This window comes from Hippichthys cyanospilos, chromosome 2 (genome assembly GCF_059441005.1).
Source record: "Hippichthys cyanospilos isolate Australia breed blue-spotted pipefish chromosome 2, RoL_Hcya_1.0, whole genome shotgun sequence".
NCBI lineage: Eukaryota > Metazoa > Chordata > Actinopteri > Syngnathiformes > Syngnathidae > Hippichthys > Hippichthys cyanospilos.
In genome coordinates this window covers 2,380,384-2,401,334 of record NC_142370.1, presented here as the reverse complement: position 1 = coordinate 2,401,334, position 20,951 = coordinate 2,380,384, and the positions used below count along the sequence as shown (strand labels likewise).

Here is a 20,951-nt window from a genome sequence, read left to right as displayed (position 1 = left end):
TTTGCGTTTTTCTTGTTTGCCCCTTTTCTTGCATGTGTTCTTTTTCATTTCGCTTCTTTTTCTTACCTTTTATCTTGCATGTGTCCTTTTTCTTTTTTGCTTCCTTTCTCTTGTCTTTTTTGTTGTTTGCACCTTTTTTGTTGTTCCCTTCTTTTTTCTTGCGCGTGTTTTTTTATTTTGCTTCTTTTTCCTTGTGTCTTTTCTTGTTCTTTTTTCATTTTCATGTTTGCCTCTTTTCTTTCGTGCGTCTTTTCTCTTGTTTCTTTTTTCGGTTGTGCTTTTTTCTTGTGTGTGTGTGCGTGTGTGTGTCCTTTTTTGTTTTGCATTTTTTCATTTGCATCCTTTTTTCTTGTTCGCCTCTTTTTGCTTGTTTGCTTCTTTTTTCTGTTAAAGGCTTCATGCCCAGTTGTGTTTGCGCATTGCCCATCGGAGTACAAGCAGTCATGTAAAGCGATTTATATATATATATATATATATATATATTGTGGGGTCGCGTGAGGTGTGACAAGGCAGATGGAGTCACAGGTCAGATGTTCTCAATAAAATGTTTATTTTGTCACTCAAAGTTCAAAGAAACTATATCAAAACAGGTAGTCAAAAGACAGCAATCAAAATCAGGTTGGTTTTTAGAGTTCAGAACTACTCTCTTTACAAAGTACAAATGAAAGCAGGAAAGATATATGATCAAAAATGCAAAAACTTGAAATAAAGTCTCTTCACGGGATTCCAAAACTGGCGCACAAAGTACAACTTAAAGCAGTTCAAAAACGGTCAAAGTCCAAATAAAACCTGTTCTCACAACTCTCTGGCTTTGCCTTCGGTGGCACTCTCTTGCTTCACAAGTCTCGTCCTCAGCAGCACAGTCTCCCCCTCTCCAATCAGCCAGGCCGGCTTTTATCCCATTACTTAATCAGCTACACCTGTTGAGGCAGTGAGGCATGCTGGGCATTGGAGTCCTCGGCCTCTCGGCCATTTTGGGGTGTGGCATTTGTTCACAGAATGGGAAGTAGCGGCCCTCTACTACACGCCCCCTTGTGATGCCACAATATATATATATATATATATATATATATATATATATATATATATATATATATATATATATATATATATATATATATATATATATATATATATATATATATACAGTGATCCCTCCTACTTCGCGGTCTCAGATATCGCAGCCTCAGTACTTTGCGGGTTTTTCCAGGAAAAATGAAAAATATTTCAAAATAAAAAAATTATTTAAAAAATGTGCAAAAATGGAAAAAAATTGAAAAAAGCAAAAAAGTACATTATACAGTACTGTATTCATAAAAAAAAAATCAGTAATATTATTTCATAACTTAAGAATTCTTCAAGCATTTATCATTTATGTTGATAACGCACGCTACTGCCTATGTTTAGTAAGCGATGAGTGTTTATTCTGTTTATGTGTTCGTTTGTGTAGAGGTTGCACTTTATAGTTAGAAGTTGTTGTTAGTTGTTGCTAACCCGCTAATGTCGGCTAAAAATACAGTAAATTTATAGATTAAAGTTCGGCTAGTGTTTATATGTTAGTTGACTGACTTTACCATTGTTGTTGATTTATTATTCAACAGATACTACATGATACACCATACATGAGCCAAAACAAATGTGAAGTGCAACGTGATGACTTGCGTACTCTTTCACCGGAGTCTTGGTGCAGATAACCAGTCCTGAGAACAAATTCTCAACAAACTAAGTAATATTAGTTATTTAATGAATATACTTAATCCGTTCAGCGGCTATGCTCGTAACTCGAATTGCTCGTGTGACGGGCAATCCAAACCTATGTTAATTAGTGAATGCGTGCAAAAACCTTGGTAAAAACATTACGACTTGCACATATTAAAAATTAATAACATAATCTACTGTACAGTTAAATTAAATAACATAAATATACAAAGGAAAAATGGCATTCACCTTTGGGGCGTGACTTGAGCTGGTGGTGGGTGGAGGCGGAGGGGAGCAGAGACAAACCCGCAGAATTTATTTATTTTTTTTCTTAAACGATAACTTTTTTCAAAGGAGAACCTATCACGGACGATTCCTTCTCTTTAATCCATAATAGAAGAAGCCTCTCCATTTTGTTGTTGACCGAGGTCCGTCCCCTGGCAAGGAAATTCTTGCCCTTAGAAGATTGCCGAGCGGTTACGGCGATACTCACAAGCAAGGTTAACTATGCGTTCGCCTCCTTCGTATTTTTTTATTATCTCCTGCTTTGTTTCTATTGTCATCATTCTCTTACTTCTTTCTTTACCGCCACTAGCAATTTTAGAAGTCATGTCTAACAGATAAAGTTTGCAAAGTCTTCTCAACACACCGACCAACTGTGGCATCAAGCTAGATGAAGGCGTTCGGCCAATAGCATATCGGCATTTCTGTGATTGACGTGGCGCCGACCAATAGCATATCGGCATCTCCGTGACTGAGACCGTGACCTTAATCGACCAATAGCATATCGGCATCTCCGTGACTGAGACCGTGACTGTGACTTTATAAGACCAATAGCATATCATTGTTTCTGTGACATGCGAGAATAGTGAATTTTGTTGATGCAGCAAAGCGAAAAAAATAGTGCGGACACATTGACCGGCATGTTGGATTGTTCGTAAGACGAAAGGTTTGTGCGTAAGAGGGGGACAAAAAACACCGCGGTCCACGTTCGTAAGATGAAAAATTCATAAAAAAGGGAGTTCGTAAACCGCGGGCTCACTGTATATTTATATTTAATCATATTGTTTATTAGCAATAGCCTGAGCTAGCTTTTTGTTGGAAGCTTTTCCTCGGAACAGTGTTTGCGTTCAGATCATCTTGAAATGGTTGAGTTTCACAATGACAAATGAATGGATTTGATTGGAGTGACCAGTCCTATATGTATGACAAGCTTGCAAAAAGACTTCAGATAGCGCTGCCACCACTAGCTAAAACTGGGAAAGGAGGCGTATGCTTATTTCAAGCACCTTGAGTGCTTCAAGGTAGCATTTTGGAGATGAGATGACACCTGGCGTTTGGGCTCAGCATGTCAACGATGTATTTTGTGCTTTTAGGGCCACGGTACGGTGGCGAGAAAAGGAGCAACTCCTCGGCTGATGCCTCGGGCCTCTGGCCGCAAAGTCAAAGTCAAGCCAATGAGGCCCCAGACCCGCCCGCTAGCAGCGGCAGGCCCGCGGGCTCGTCCCGCGGCCTCCTCCAGGGACCCGGGGCCGCCAGCCCGCCGGGCCTGGGCCCGGTCCTGGCCTGGCACGCAGCCGTGGATGCTGCCCGCCGAGCGCGGGGCGACGGCACCCACCCCGAGGGGAACCCTCGGCGCATGGCGGACACCGCCGACTTGCCTGCGCAGAGGAAGAGGCAGCAGTATGCCAAGAGCAAGAAACAGGGTGGCTCGGCCAATGGCAAGCCGCCCCGAGTGCTTTTCTGCCTCACCCTGGACAACCCCGTTCGCAGGGCCTGCATCAGCCTGGTGGAGTGGAAGTATCCTCCCATCCCCACCTGCATTTGCCCCTTTCCAGTCCAAAGCCCCAATTCCTACCCAAATCTCAATTACCTTTGCTTTCGTAGCTCATGCAAAAATTACTTTATTTTGACATTTGCAGTGGAAAAAGTTTATATTTTTCCTCGGGAAAATTGGATAACTACAATATTACTTTTAATATGCACCTTAAAAAACCAGAGGTGGACGCTTGGTCAGCACTGATAGACGACTGTTTTGCCGACGGACCGCCCAATCACCCTCTCCAAGTAATACTGTAGCTCTTCCAAGTAACCATTGGGTGCAGAACAAATTTGCATTCTGTCTCTTGGCTTGGCTCTTGGCCAGGAAATGCAAGATCCAAGTTTTTTAATTCCTTAATTAAAGACGTGTTTTTGTAAATTCAACTTGAGCAATACTGTTTAATAGTGTATGTGACAGATAAAATGTAGAGAAATTTGCATGAAAATATTTTGAAAAGCGTCAACAATTATTGTTTTAAATGCAGTTATAAATTAGAATAGACATTCAGCATTTGAGTATCAAGTGAGGCATGATTATGCCATCCAGTGGATATGATTGCTAATCGCACCTGGTATAATATATTATATTATTATGGTATATTATAGCCCAGGATTAAACCCATTAGCTGGCTTTGTTTACATGTTCCACTTATATTACGGTGTTGTCTTTCGTTTGCAACATAAGTGTAAAACTACAGACATGGTTTTAATTTTAAGCGTAAGAACAAAAAACAGAAAAAATAATTAGTATGAGTGCAGTGTGTCATGTGTGCAGAGGTAGACCCCCGACTGACGAATGACAGACCAGAAAAAAAATGCACTATCGGACCCACGATTACAGTTTTGTCTGACTTGAAAAAATGACGTTCTAACAATGACACAAATGGGGTGGGGCTCTGACAAATGACGAATGTTGGACTAGCAAAAAAATTAAGTTGCCCACTTCTGTGAAAAACACATTGCCTTTAATGCCGTCAACTGAAAAAAATATCGCCTGCGCTTAGGCTCCGGTAACAGTCAATCATCACTCACCTATCGGTCACTTGACAGTCGTAGGCTGAACCGGTGTTACCTGAGGCTGTGGGCAAAATAAGCTTGTTAAAGTATTAATTGTATGTTAAAAAGGATGTAGCTGACAAATGAACTCATTCAATCCGTAAGACGTCATTTTACATTTTTTTTTAATCTTGGCCAGGGCTGTAAAACATACGGCCTGCAGGACGATTTTTGAAATGTATTTGATCCGGCCCGTGAGATGATTTCGCCAGATATAAAAATGAGCTGATTTTTTTTTAATTTAAAAAAAAAAAGATATTTTTTTTATGATTAATAGTAGTGTTAATATTTTATGATTGACAAATGATTTTGTTCTCATTTATTTTGGCCAGTTTTGAAAAAGAAAAATACATTTGAAATTGTTGTTTTAAAGTTTTTAAAGTCTATCTTTTGACTGGTTCTAAGTAGATTTTGGCCTACCTCAGTGGACCGCAATTCTTGTTCCTCTTCTATTTTTCAGCACTTAAATTGTGGTCAGGTCTTCTTTAACAATTTGACTTTCAGACCCTTTGATATATTCATATTGATGTCTATTTTTGCCAACTGTGTGGCCTTAGCCATCTACATCCCTTTTCCTGGAGATGACTCCAATTCAACCAACCAAGAGCTGGTAAGTCAAACTTGAAAGTATGCATGCTTATTAGCCTTTAGGGGCCATTTTGGATTGCCAATCAAGCACTACTTTTTGCATCCAACCATAGAAATGTGGACTTCTTATTTTAAGGCATGGATGTCAAGGTCATTTTTATCATGGGCCACATTGTATGTAATCGTAGATTCTGTCAGAGAGCCGTTGTGACTGTAAAGTCAAACTTTCAGTATGATAATCACACATTTACATATTTTGAAATTGACTGCTAAAACTGCTCAAAAGGGATATTGGTATCAAAAACGTGTGTAAAAGTTGATGGCAACTTGCAAATTTGGTATTTCAGCCAAGAACTTGAAGTCATGAGTAGCATTTTGAGGGCCACCTAAAATGATGTGGTGGGCCGGATCTGGACCACGGGCCTTGAGTTTGACACCTGTGCACTGTAGCAAGTCCAAATGTCAGTTTCTAGTTATATTTTGTTAGGAGAAAAGGGTTCTTGGGTTCTCAAGGGTTTTAAAAGGAAATTAGAACTTCATATGGTTTAAAATGTAATTTTTTATCCACAAGTATTTACTGGACATATGACAAGAACAATTCTCGTGGAAAAAAATGCCCCACTCCCCCTTAGCAAGTTACGATTTTTTTAAACCATTTGAATAATATTTTATAATTAGCAAGGCAAGATAGTTTATACATGTCCTTTCATTCAGTGTTTCCTTTCTTCATTAAGCTTTGCAGGAGGTGTTAGCGTGTTTCTGTGGAAAACATAAACGTTGGATGCTAGCTCAACAGATGGGGATTACTCACTTATCTGTGTCTGCGCTCATCCCAACACAAAGCGCAGTGTGAGGAAAAGTGAATGGTGTGCATTTTCCACATGATACTTTGGGACACAAGAATTGACATTTTAATGTCAGACTAGAGATGGACCGATAACCACGATAGCAATATATTTAAAAGCGTCCAAATCTGACGAAACCACTAAGTTTTTTTCTCCTTGCGCATCGTTTGCCTTAACAAGCAATTTGCAGCCTGCAGCGTGACCCTGCTCTCTATGTGACTCATACTCGTTGACTGCTGCAGCCAATCATGTCCACTTTCTTCACTTTGTTTCTTCATTTTGTTTCAGCCTCTGTACCACTGTAAGTTAGCTACCGCAGCTTATTACCAGTGCTAACAAGTTTATACGACTTTTACATGATATAGTTCAAAGTAGAACGTTTTTTTTAATTGCAATACCTTAGTACAAAATATATAAAACAGCCATTCTGAACAACAAGCAAACATTAGTAGAACATATCAAGGGATAATGCAAAGACAATAAAAACACTAGAGCTGCAAGCAGCTATAAAGGGCCCTCGCAGACCTGTGCACGTTGGGGTATTAACAGGTCGGGGTATGAACAAGGACTATGAACGATGAAAAAGTAGTTGTAGATGACTTCAGTGCAGGACTCTTACCAAATATGTAAAATTTAGACAAGGTGGGACAATGTGGGTGGAGTTACTGCAGCTTTTATTGTTCCAATTTTGTGACTTTCAATGCGATATAGGCCACATTGACTGTCGAAACATCGTACTGATTTGTGGAGGGCATAAGGCATGGCCACTGGCTTTTCAAAAAACATTTAAGGGATGTCACTTCAAGGGGCTCAGCAGAGTACATAAAAACATTAAGGATTTGCTATATTTTTTGCTGCCACTAGGTGGCGCTCGTACTATGATTAAAAAATAGGCTTGTAGGTGTGTTTCACATTGGACTCCCATCCCATATATGAAGTTTTAAAAATATAAGATCGTCTAGGTCCAATTACAGCAACTTTTACCGTTTTCGCGAGACATCGGATTTTGAGTTGGCATAGAGGTCAAGCCCTTTAATGAAAAGTCATAAAAGTTGAGAACCTTAATGTTCCAATGTGTCATAGCTTTTCTGACCATTTTTGAGTTCATTTAGTCAAACAGGCATTTCACAGTACATAAAAGTATAAAAAATGAGATTTTTTTCCGCCACTGGGTGGCACTGTAAATGATTTGAAAGTTTATCACATAGCTGTATTATTGCATGACGTTTAAAGTCCCAGGAAAGTTTCAGATGGTTTGAAGCTGTCATAGCTGAGTTATTAAGATTTTTGTCACTCTTGGCGAAGGAAGTATTAAACATAATTTGAAGCTCTGCCCCCATCTTTTATGTCAAGAGATCTTCACGATATTTGGCCTATGTGTGCCCCTCAGTTGGATAATGATTCATGCCAAAGTTGAAGGTAATGGGGTGAATCTTTTAAGAGAAAAAGACACTAGTTTGAGACCAGCTAACGTCTAAGAATGGGACAAAACTGCACATTAAAAAAATTCATAACAATTTTTCTGTACATCCTAGCACATCACTTCTATTGACTTTTTTGTAGGTCTTGCAGTCCTTCATTTGCCTACAAAGTTTCATAGCTGTAGGTCAAACCAAACAGGATTGACTGTAATCTTTCGACTAATGACATTTTTTGCAGCCACTAGGTGGCGCTAGCTTTAAACTGGAATATATGTTTGTCGATATGTTTAGGAGAATATTTTCATCCAATGTGTGAAATTGTGAGAAGATCAGATCATCTGGGTCAAATTACAGCAACTTTTACTGGACAGATAAAGTTTCGGAATGAAAATGGTCGTTGAGGCCACGCCCATTATCGAAACTTCGTAAAATTTGGTGGAGGTCAGCAAGGCTGTCTAGAGGCTTTTCAGACTTAATTTCAGCGATATTACTTCAAAGGGCTCAGCTAAACACATAAAAACGTTTAAAAAATGCTATATTTTTGGCTGCCACTAAGTGGCACTCGCACTATAACAAAAAATACGTTGATAGGTGTAATCCGCATTGGAAACCCATCAAATATATGAAGTTTAGACAAGATAAGACCATCTGGGACCAAACACAGCAACTTTGTTCGTTTTGGCGAGACATCAGACTGACATTTTTGTTTGCCACTAGATGGCCTTATAAGCAATTGAAGATTTTTTTAAACACTTGTGTTAAGGGCTTAAGTCTTCATGTGTATGTGAAGTTTCAGATTTTTCTAAGCTTGTAAAGCTGAGTTATAAAGGTTTGTTTCACATGTGGCAAAGTAATCATCAAAGGCATAATATGAAGCCCCGCCCCCAACATATTTGATGGCGGATCATCCCGAAAATTTGAACAATTGTGCCTCACAGTCAGATAAAACATCACAGCAAATTCGAAGTCGATCGGGTCAAGCGTTTGGGAGAAAAAAGGAGCAGTTCGGGACCTGCAAATGAGCAAAAACGGGCCAAAAGTGCACATTCAAAAATTCATAACTCTCTTTCTGTACATCTGAGCATATGGCTCGCGCTGACTTTTTTGTAGGGCTCGAGGTCCTACATAAGACTACAAATTTTTGGAGCTCTAGGTCAAACGGGCCGGGAGTGAGAGGCTATTTTCCACTCATAAGGCCATTTTGGGGCCAATTACAGCCACTTTTTTCGTTTTGGCGAGTCGTCTGACTTTGAAGTGGCGTGCAGACCACGCCCATTATCGAAAAGTCATAAAATTTTAAAATCTTAATATTCCATGTTTTAATGATATTCTGACCAATTTTCACTTGTTTTACTCAAACAGACTGAGCACAATACATGAAAGTGTAAAAAATGACATTTTAATCAACCACTAGGCGGCGCTAGTAGGTATTTAAAAAAACTTTTTTTAAAGGTGTTAAAGACATAAGTTTCCATGTGTCTATGAAGTTTTAGATTTTTTTAAGCTAGTACATCAAAGTTATTAAGGTTTTTGTCACTCTTGGCGAAGGAAAAATTGAACACATAATTTGAAGCCACGCCCCTATCATATATGTCAGCGGATCTGCACCAAATTTTGCCCACTTGTGCCCCTATGTGTGAATATGGACCACAGCAAATGTGAAGGCGATTGAGTAAAGCGTTTGGGAGAAACAAGGAGCAGTTTGGGACCTGCAAACGTGCAAAAATGGGCCAAAAATGCACATTCAAAAATTCATAACTCTTTTTCTGTACATCTGAGCACATGGCTCGCGCTGACTTTTTTGTAGGTCTCTAGGTCCTACATATGGCTAAAAATTTTCGTAGCTCTAGGTCAAATGGGCCGGGACCAGGTGCACTTTTTCGACCTTAGGTGGCGCTGCAGAGCCATTTTTTTTGCATTGTTTTGGGAAACACAAAAATATCCAATTTTTCACCGGGCCCGACAAATGTGCAAATTTTGGTGACTTTTCGTGCATGTTTAGGCCCTCAAAAATGGAAAAGCGCTGCACAGTAAATAATAATAATAACTAGAGCTGCAAGCAGCTATAAAGGGCCCTCGCAGACCTGTGCACGTTGGGGTATGAACAGGTCGGGGTATGAACAAGGACTATGAATGATGAAAAATTTGTTGTAGATCACTTCAGTGCAGGACTATTACCAAATATGTAAAATTTAGACAAGGTCGGACAATGTGTGTGGAGTTACTGCAGCTTTTATTGTTCAAATTTTGTGACTTTCAATGCCATATAGGCCACACCCACTGTCGAAACATTGTACTGATTTGTGGGGGGCATAAGTTATGGCCACTGGCTTTTCAGAAAACATTTAAGGGATATATCACTTCAAGGGGCTCAGCAGAGTACATAAAAACATTAAGGATTTGCTATATGTTTTGCTGCCACTAGGTGGCGCTCGTACTATGATAAAAAATAGGCTTGTAGGTGTGTTTCACATTGGACTCCCATCCCATATATGAAGTTTTGCAAACATCAGATCATCTAGGTCCAATTACAGCAACTTTTACCGTTTTGGGGAGACATCAGACTTTGAGTTTGCATAGAGGCCACACCCTTTAATGAAAAGTCATAAAAGTTGAGAACCTTAATGTTCCAATGTGTCATAGCTTTTCTGACCATTTTTTAGTTCATTTAGTCAAACAGGCATTTCACAGTACATAAAAGTATAAAAAATGATATATTTGTCCGCCACTGGGTGGCGCTGTAAATGATTTGAAAGTTTATCACATAGCTGTATTATTGCATTACTTTGAAAGGCCCAGGAAAGTTTCAGATGGTTTGAAGCTGTCATAGCTGAGTTATTAAGATTTTTGTTACTCTTGGCAAAGGAAGTATTAAACATAATTTGAAGCTCCGCCCCCATCTTTTATGTCAAGAGATCTTCACGATATTTGGACTATGTGTGCCCCTCAGTTGGATAATGATTCATGCCAAAGTTGAAGGTAATGGGGTGAATCATTTAAGAGAAAAAGGCACTAGTTTGAGACCAGCTAATGTCTAAGAATGGGACAAAACTGCACATTAAAAAAATTCATAACAATTTTTCTGTACATCCTAGCACATCACTTGTATTGACTTTTTTGTAGGGCATTTAGTCATTCATTTGCCTACAAAGTTTCATAGCTGTAGGTCAAACCAAACAGGATTGACTGTAATCGTTCGACTAATGACATTTTTTGCAGCCACTAGGTGGCGCTAGCTTTAAACTGGAATATATTTTTGTCGATATGTTCAGGAGAATATTTTCATCCAATGTGTGAAATTGTGAGAAGATCAGATCATCTGGGTAAAATTACAGCAACTTTTACTGGACAGATAAAGCTTCGGAATGAAAATGGCCGTAGAGGCCACACCCATTATCGAAACTTCGTAAAATTTGGTGGAGGTCAGCAGGGCTGTCTAGAGGCTTTTCAGACTTAATTTCAGCGATATTACTTCAAAGGGCTCAGCTAAACACATAAAAATGTTTAAAAAATGCTATATTTTTGGCTGCCACTAGGTGGCGCTCGCACTATAACAAAAAATACGTTAATAGGTGTATTCCGCATTGAAAACCCATCAAATATATGAAGTTTAGAAAAGATAAGCCCTTCTGGGACCAAACACAGCAACTTTGTTCGTTTTGGCGAGACATCAGACGGACATTTTTGTTTGCCACTAGATGGCTTTATAAGCAATTGAAGATTTTTTTAAACACTTGTGTTAAGGGCTTGAGTCTTCATGTTTCTGTGAATTTTCAGATTTTTCCAAGCTTGTAAAGCTGAGTTATAAAGGTTTGTTTCACATGTGGCAAAGTAATCATCAAAGGCATAATATAAAGCCCCGCCCCCAACATATTTGATGGCGGATCATCACAAAAATTTGAACAATTGTGCCTCACAGTCAGATAAAACATCACAGCAAATTTGAAGTCGATCAGGTCAAGGGTTTGGGAGAAAAAAGGAGCAGTTCGGGACCTGCAAATGAGCAAAAACGGGCCAAAAGTGCACATTCAAAAATTCATAACTCTCTTTCTGTACATCTGAGCACATGGCTCGCGCTGACTTTTTTGTAGGGCTCGAGGTCCTACATGAGGCTACAAATTTTTGGAGCTCTAGGTTAAACGGGCCGGGAGTGAGAGGCTATTTTCCAATCATAAGGCCATTTTGGGGCCAATTACAGCCACTTTTTTCGTTTTGGCGAGTCATCTGACTTTGAGGTGGCGTGCAGACTACGCCCATTATCGAAAAGTCGTAAAATTTTAAAACCTTAATAATCCATGTATTAATGATATTCTGACCAATTTTCATTTGTTTTACTCAAACAGACTGAGCACAATACATGAAAGTGTAAAAAATGACATTTTAATCAACCACTAGGCGGCGCTAGTAGGTATTTAAAAAAACTTTTTTTAAAGGTGTTAAAGACATAAGTTTCCATGTGTCTATGAAGTTTTAGATTTTTTTAAGCTAGTACATCAAAGTTATTAAGGTTTTTGTCCCTGTTGGCGAAGGAAAAATTGAACACATAATTTGAAGCCACGCCCCTATCATATATGCCAGCGGATCTGCACCAAATTTTGCCCACTTGTGCCCCTATGTGTGAATATTGACCACAGCAAATTTGAAGGCGATTGAGTAAAGCGTTTAGGAGAAACAAAGAGCAGTTTGGGACCTGCAAACGTGCAAAAATGGGCCAAAAATGCACATTCAAAAAATCATAACTCTTTTTCTGTACATCTGAGCACATGGCTCGCGCTGACTTTTTTGTAGGTCTGTAGGTCCTACATATGGCTAAAAATTTTCGTAGCTCTAGGTCAAACGGGCCGGGACCAGGTGCACTTTTTCAACCTTAGGTGGCGCTGCAGAGCCATTTTTTTTGCATTGTTTTGGGAAACACAAAAATATCCAATTTTTCACCAGGCCCGACAAATGTGCAAATTTTGGTGACTTTTCGTGCATGTTTAGGCCCTCAAAAATGGAAAAGCGCTGCACAGTAAATAATAATAATAATAATAATAATAATAATAATAATCTGGAGAAAAACAAGAGGGCTCTCGCAGCGGTAGCTGCTCGGGCCCTAACTAGAGCTGCAAGCAGCTATAAAGGGCCCTCGCAGACCTGTGCACGTTGGGGTATGAACAGGTCGGGGTATGAACAAGGACTATGAATGATGAAAAAGTAGTTGTAGATGACTTCAGTGCAGGACTCTTACAAAATATGTAAAATTGAGACAAGGTGGGACAATGTGGGTGGAGTTACTGAAGCTTTTATTGATCCAATTTTGTGACTTTCAATGCCATATAGGCCACACCCACTGTCGAAACATCGTACTGATTTGTGGAGTGCATAAGGCATGGCCACTGGCTTTTCAGAAAACATTTAAGGGATATCACTTCAAGGGGCTCAGCAGAGTACATAAAAACATTAAGGATTTGCTATATTTTTTGCTGCCACTAGGTGGCGCTCGTACTATGATAAAAAATAGGCTTGTAGGTGTGTTTCACATTGGACTCCCATCCCATATATGAAGTTTTAAAAAAATCAGATCGTCTAGGTCCAATTACAGCAACTTTTACCGTTTTCGCGAGACATTTGATTTTGAGTTGGCATAGAGGCCACGCCCTTTATTGAAAAGTCATAAAAGTTGAGAACCTTAATGTTCCAATGTGTCATAGCTTTTCTGACCATTTTTGAGTTCTTTTAGTCAAACAGGCATTTCACAGTACATAAAAGTATAAAAAATGAGATTGTTGTCCGCCACTGGGTGGCGCTGTAAATGATTTGAAAGTTTATCACATAGCTGTATTATTGCATGACTTTTAAAGTCCCAGGAAAGTTTCAGATGGTTTGAAGCTGTCACAGCTGAGTTAAGATTTTTGTCACTCTTGGCGAAGGAAATATTAAACATAATTTGAAGCTCCGCCCCCATCTTTTATGTCAAGAGATCTTCATGATATTTGGCCTATGTGTGCCCCTCAGTTGGATAATGATGCATGCCAAAGTAGAAGGTAATGGGGTGAATCTTTTAAGAGAAAAAGGCACTAGTTTGAGACCAGCTAATGTCTAAGAATGGGACAAAACTGCACATTAAAAAAATTCATAACAATTTTTCTGTACATCCTAGCACATCACTTGTCAGCTGTCATAGCTGAGTTATTAAGATTTTTGTCACTCTTGGCGAAGGAAATATTAAACATAATTTGAAGCTCCGCCCCAATTTTTTATGTCAAGAGATCTTCACGATATTTGGACTATGTGTGCCCCTCAGTTGGATAATGATTCATGCCAAAGTTGAAGGTAATGGGGTGAATCGTTTAAGAGAAAAAGGCACTAGTTTGAGACCAGCTAATGTCTAAGAATGGGACAAAACTGCACATTAAAAAAAATCATAACAATTTTTCTGTACATCCTAGCACATCACTTCTATTGACTTTTTTGTAGGTCTTGCAGTCCTTCATTTGCCTACAAAGTTTCATAGCTCTAGGTCAAACCAAACAGGATTGACTGTAATCTTTCGACTAATGACATTTTTTGCAGCCACTAGGTGGCGCTAGCTTTAAACTGGAATATATTTTTGTCGATATGTTCAGGAGAATATTTTCATCCAATGTGTGAAATTGTGAGAAGATCAGATCATCTGGGTCAAATTACAGCAACTTTTACTGGACAGATAAAGCTTCGGATTGAAAATGGTCGTAGAGGCCACGCCCATTATCGAAACTTCGTAAAATTTGGTGGAGGTCAGCAAGGCTGTCTAGAGGCTTTGCAGACTTAATTTCAGCGATATTACTTCAAAGGGCTCAGCTAAACACATAAAAACGTTTAAAAAATGCTATATTTTTGGCTGCCACTAGGTGGCGCTCGCACTATAACAAAAAATACGTTGATAGGTGTATTCCGCATTGGAAACCCATCAAATATATGAAGTTTAGAAACGATAAGACCATCTGGGACCAAACACTGCAACTTTGTTCGTTTTGGCGAGACATCAGACTGACATTTTTGTTTGCCACTAGATGGCCTTATAAGCAATTGAAGATTTTTTTAAACACTTGTGTTAAGGGCTTAAGTCTTCATGTGTATGTGAAGTTTCAGATTTTTCTAAGCTTGTAAAGCTGAGTATTTATAAAGGTTTGTTTCACATGTGGCAAAGTAATCATCAAAGGCATAATATGAAGCCCCGCCCCCAACATATTTGATGGCGGATCATCACGAAAATTAGAACAATTGTGCCTCACAGTCAGATAAAACATCACAGCAAATTTGAAGTCGATCGGGTCAAGCGTTTGGGAGAAAAAAGGAGCAGTTCGGGACCTGCAAATGAGCAAAAACGGGCCAAAAGTGCACATTCAAAAATTCATAACTCTCTTTCTGTACATCTGAGCATATGGCTCGCGCTGACTTTTTTGTAGGGCTCGAGGTCCTACATAAGGCTACAAACTTTTGTAGCTCTAGGTCAAATGGGCCGGGAGTAAGAGGCTATTTTCCACTCATAAGGCCATTTTGGGGCCAATTACAGCCACTTTTTTCGTTTTGGCGAGTCATCTGACTTTGAGGTGGCGTGCAGACTACGCCCATTATCGAAAAGTCGTAAAATTTTAAAACCTTAATATTCCATGTCTTAATGATTTTCTGACCAATTTTCATTTGTTTTACTCAAACAGACTGAGCACAATACATGAAAGTGTAAAAAATGACATTTTAATCAACCACTAGGCGGCGCTAGTAGGTTTTTAAAAAAACTTTTTTTAAAGGTTTTAAAGACATAAGTTTCCATGTGTCTATGAAGTTTTAGATTTTTTTAAGCTAGTACATCAAAGTTATTAAGGTTTTTGTCCATCTTGGCGAAGGAAAAATTGAACACATAATTTGAAGCCACGCCCCTATCATATATGTCAGCGGATCTGCACCAAATTTTGCCCACTTGTGCCCCTATGTGTGAATATGGACCACAGCAAATTTGAAGGCGATTGAGTAAAGTGTTTAGGAGAAACAAGGAGCAGTTTGGGACCTGCAAACGTGCAAAAATGGGCAAAAAATGCACATTCAAAAATTCATAACTCTTTTTCTGTACATCTGAGCACATGGCTCGCGCTGACTTTTTTGTAGGTCTCTAGGTCCTACATATGCCTAAAAATTTTCGTAGCTCTAGGTCAAACGGGCCGGGACCAGGTATACTTTATCGACCTTAGGTGGCGCTGCAGAGCCATTTTTTTTGCATTGTTTTGGGAAACACAAAAATATCCAATTTTTCACCGGGCCCGACAAATGTGCAAATTTTGGTGACTTTTCGTGCATGTTTAGGCCCTCAAAAATGGAAAAGCGCTGCACAGTAAATAATAATAATAATAACTAGAGCTGCAAGCAGCTATAAAGGGCCCTCGCAGACCTGTGCACGTTGAGGTATGAACAGGTCGGGGTATGAACAAGGACTATGAACGATGAAAAAGTAGTTGTAGATGACTTCAGTGCAGGACTATTACCAAATATGTAAAATTTAGACAAGGTGGGACAATGTGTGTGGAGTTACTGCAGCTTTTATTGTTCCAATTTTGTGACTTTCAATGCCATATAGGCCACACCCACTGTCGAAACATTGTACTGATTTGTGGGGGGCATAAGGCATGGCCACTGGCTTTTCAGAAAACATTTAAGGGATATCACTTCAAGGGGCTCAGCAGAGTACATAAAAACATTAAGGATTTGCTATATATTTTGCTGCCACTAGGTGGCGCTCGTACTATGATAAAAAATAGGCTTGTAGGTGTGTTTCACATTGGACTCCCATCCCATATATGAAGTTTTGCAAACATCAGATCATCTAGGTCCAATTACAGCAACTTTTACCGTTTTCGCGAGACATCAGATTTTGAGTTGGCATAGAGGCCACGCACTTTAATGAAAAGTCATAAAAGTTGAGAACCTTAATGTTCCAATGTGTCATAGCTTTTCTGACCATTTTTGAGTTCATGTAGTCAAACAGACATTGCACAGTACATGAGAGTGTAAAAAATTAGATTTTTGTCCGCCACTAGGTGGCGCTGTAAATGATTTGGATGTTTATCACATAGCTGTATTAGGGCATGACTTTTAAACTCCCTGCAAGTGTTTCACATGATTTGAAGCAGAAACAGCTGAGTTATTAAGGTTTTTGTCACTCTTGGCGAAGAAAATATTCAAAACAATTTGAAGCTCCGCCCACATCTTACAAGTCATGGGATCTTCACAATTTTTGGGAGATTTGTGCCGCTATATCTGCTAATAGTCCATGCCAACGTAGAAGTTAATCGGGTAAACCGTTTAAGAGAAAAAGGCACTAGATTTAGACCGGCTAATGTCTAAGAATGGGGCAAAATTGCACATAAAAAAAAATCATAAAAATTATTCTGTACATCTTAGCACATCACTTCTATTGACTTTTTTGTAGGTCTTACAATCCTACATATGCCTAAAAACTTTTATAGTGTTAGGTCAAACCAAACAGGAATAACTCCAATCTTTCGACTAATGACATTTTTTGCAGCCACTAGGTGGCGCTAGCTTTAAACTGGAATATATGTTTGTCGATATCTTCAGGAACAGATTTTCATCCAATGTGTGAAATTGTGAGAAGATCAGATCATCTGGGTCAAATTACAGCAACTTTTACTGGACAGATAAAGCTTCGGAATGAAAATGGCCGTAGAGGCCACACCCATTATCGAAACTTCGTAAAATTTGGTGGAGGTCAGCAAGGCTGTCTAGAGGCTTTTCAGACTTAATTTCAGCGATATTACTTCAAAGGGCTCAGCTAAACACATAAAAACGTTTAAAAAATGCTATATTTTTGGCTGCCACTAGGTGGCGCTCGCACTATAGCAAAAAATACGTTGATAGGTGTAATCTGCATTGGAAATCCATCAAATATGTAATGTTTAGAAAAGATAAGACTATCTGGGACCAAACACAGCAACTTTGTTCGTTTTGGCGAGACATCAGACTGACATTTTTGTTTGCCACTAGATGGCCTCACAAGCAATTGAAGATTTGTTTAACCACTTGTGTTAAGGGCTTGAGTCTCCATGTGTCTGTGAAGTTTCAGATTTTTCTAAGCTTGTAAAGCTGAGTTATAAAGGTTTGTTTCACATGTGGCAAAGTAATCATCAAAGGCATAATATAAAGCCCCGCCCCCAACATATTTGTTGGCAGATCGTCACAAAAATTTGAACAATTGTGCCTCACAGTCAGATAAAACATCACAGCAAATTTGAAGTCGATCGGGTCAAGCGTTTGGGAGAAAAAAGGAGCAGTTCGGGACCTGCAAATGAGCAAAAACGGGCCAAAAGTGCACATTCAAAAATTCATAACTCTCTTTCTATACATCTGAGCATATGGCTCGCGCTGACTTTTTTGTAGGGCTCGAGGTCCTACATAAGGCTACAAATTTTTGTAGCTTTAGGTCAAACGGGCCGGGAGTGAGAGGCTATTTTCCACTCATAAGGCCATTTTGGGGCCAATTTCAGCCACTTTTTTCGTTTTGGCGAGTCATCTGACTTTGAGGTGGCGTGCAGACTATGCCCATTATCGAAAAGTCGTAAAATTTTAAAACCTTAATATTCCATGTCTTAATGATATTCTGACCAATTTTCATTTGTTTTACTCAAACAGACTGAGCACAATACATGAAAGTGTAAAAAATGACATTTTAATCAACCACTAAGTGGCGCTAGTAGGTATTTAAAAAAACTTTTTTCAAAGGTGTTAAAGACATAAGTTTCCATGTGTCTATGAAGTTTTAGATTTTTTTAAGCTAGTACATCAAAGTTATTAAGGTTTATGTCACTCTTGGCGAAGGAAAAATTGAACACATAATTTGAAGCCACGCCCCTATCATATATGTCAGCGGATCTGCACCAAATTTTGCCCACTTGTGCCCCTATGTGTGAATATTGACCACAGCAAATTTGAAGGTGATTGAGTAAAGCGTTTAGGAGAAACAAAGAGCAGTTTGGGACCTGCAAACGTGCAAAAATGGGCCAAAAATGCACATTCAAAAAATCATAACTCTTTTTCTGTACATCTGAGCACATGGCTCGCGCTGACTTTTTTGTAGGTCTCTAGGTCCTACATATGCCTAAAAATTTTCGTAGCTCTAGGTCAAACGGGCCGGGACCAGGTGCACTTTTTCAACCTTAGGTGGCGCTGCAGAGCCATTTTTTTTGCATTGTTTTGGGAAACACAAAATTATCCAATTTTTCACCGGGCCCGACAAATGTGCAAATTTTGGTGACTTTTCGTGCATGTTTAGGCCCTCAAAATTGGAAAAGCGCTGCACAGTAAATAATAATAATAATAATAATAATAATAATAATAATAATAATAATCTGGAGAAAAACAAGAGGGCTCTCGCAGCGGTAGCTGCTCGGGCCCTAATAATAATAATAATAATAATCTGGAGAAAAACAAGAGGGCTCTCGCAGCGGTAGCTGCTCGGGCCCTAATAATAATAATAAGAAGAAGAAGAATAATAATCTGGAGAAAAACAAGAGGGCTCTCGCAGCGGTAGCTGCTCGGGCCCTAATAATAATAAGAATAATAATCTGGAGAAAAACAAGAGGGCTCTCGCAGCGGTAGCTGCTCGGGCCCTAATAATAATAAGAATAATAATAATAAGAATAATAATCTGGAGAAAAACAAGAGGGCTCTCGCAGCGGTAGCTGCTCGGGCCCTAACTAGAGCTGCAAGCAGCTATAAAGGGCCCTCGCAGACCTGTGCACGTTGGGGTATTAACAGGTCGGGGTATGAACAAGGACTATGAACGATGAAAAAGTAGTTGTAGATGACTTCAGTGCAGGACTCTTACCAAATATGTAAAATTTAGACAAGGTGGGACAATGTGGGTGGAGTAACTGCAGCTTTTTTTGTTCCAATTTTGTGACTTTCAATGCAACATAGGCCACATTCACTGTCGAAACATCGTACTGATTTGTGGAGGGCATAAGGCATGGCCACTGGCTTTTCAAAAAACATTTAAGGGATGTCACTTCAAGGGGCTCAGCAGACTACATAAAAACATTAAGGATTTGCTATATTTTTTGGTGCCACTAGGTGGCGCTCGTACTATGATTAAAAAATAGGCTTGTAGGTGTGTTTCACATTGGACTCCCATCCCATATATGAAGTTTTAAAAATATAAGATCGTCTAGGTTCAATTACAGCAACTTTTACCGTTTTCGCGAGACATCGGATTTTGAGTTGGCATAGAGGCCACGCCCTTTAATGAAAAGTCATAAGAGTTGAGAACCTTAATGTTCCAATGTGTCATAGCTTTTCTGACCATGTTTTAGTTCATTTAGTCAAACAGGCATTTCACAGTACATAAAAGTATAAAAAATGAGATTTTTGTCCGCCACTGGGTGGCGCTGTAAATGATTTGAAAGTTTATCACATAGCTGTATTATTGCATTACTTTTAAAGGCCCAGGAAAGTTTCAGATGGTTTGAAGCTGTCATAGCTGAGTTATTAAGATTTTTGTCACTCTTGGCAAAGGAAGTATTAAACATAATTTGAAGCTCCGCCCCCATCTTTTATGTCAAGAGATCTTCACGATATTTGGACTATGTGTGCCCCTCAGTTGGATAATGATTCATGCCAAAGTTGAAGGTAATGGGGTGAATCGTTTAAGAGAAAAAGGCACTAGTTTGAGACCAGCTAATGTCTAAGAATGGGACAAAACTGCACATTAAAAAAATTCATAACAATTTTTCTGTACATCTTAGCACATCACTTCTATTGACTTTTTTGTAGGTCTTGCAGTCCTACATTTGCCTACAAAGTTTCATAGCTGTAGGTCAAACCAAACAGGATTGACTGTAATCTTTCGACTAATGACATTTTTTGCAGCCACTAGGTGGCGCTAGCTTTAAACTGGAATATATTTTTGTCGATATGTTCAGGAGAATATTATCATCCAATGTGTGAAATTGTGAGAAGATCAGATCATCTGGGTCAAATTACAGCAACTTTTACTGGACAGATAAAGCTTCGGAATGAAAATGGTCGTAGAGACCACGCCCATTATCGAAACTTCGTAAAATTTGGTGGAGGTCAGCAGGGCTGTCTAGAGGCTTTGCAGATTTAATTTCAGCGATATTACATCAAAGGGCTCAGCTAAACACATAAAAACGTTTAAAAAATGCTATATTTTTGGCTGCCACTAGGTGGCGCTCGCACTATAACAAAAAATACGTTGTTAGGTGTATTCCGCATTGGAAACCCATCAAATATATGAAGTTTAGAAAAGATAAGACCATCTGGGACCAAACACAGCAACTTTGTTCGTTTTGGCGAGACATCAGACTGACATTTTTGTTTGCCACTAGATGGCCTTATAAGCAATTGAAGATTTTTTTAAACACTTGTGTTAAGGGCTTAAGTCTTCATGTGTATGTGAAGTTTCAGATTTTTCTAAGCTTGGAAAGCTGAGTTATAAAGGTTTGTTTCACATGTGGCAAAGTAATCATCA

The 20,951-nt window shown here is 39.1% G+C and overlaps 1 protein-coding gene across 4 annotated transcripts in view; it reads left to right on the top strand.

Moving 5' to 3' along the window:
- cacna1db (calcium voltage-gated channel subunit alpha1 Db) overlaps positions 1-20,951 on the top strand; it is a 154,582-nt gene that overhangs the window by 2,903 nt on the left and 130,728 nt on the right. For all 4 annotated transcript variants that reach the window (XM_088440821.1, XM_088440811.1, XM_088440796.1 and 1 more), the window contains exons 2-3: positions 3,075-3,498; positions 5,080-5,185. In XM_088440821.1, coding sequence (XP_088296947.1) covers positions 3,075-3,498; positions 5,080-5,185 — 530 coding nt within the window. The remainder of the gene's footprint in view (positions 1-3,074; positions 3,499-5,079; positions 5,186-20,951) is intronic.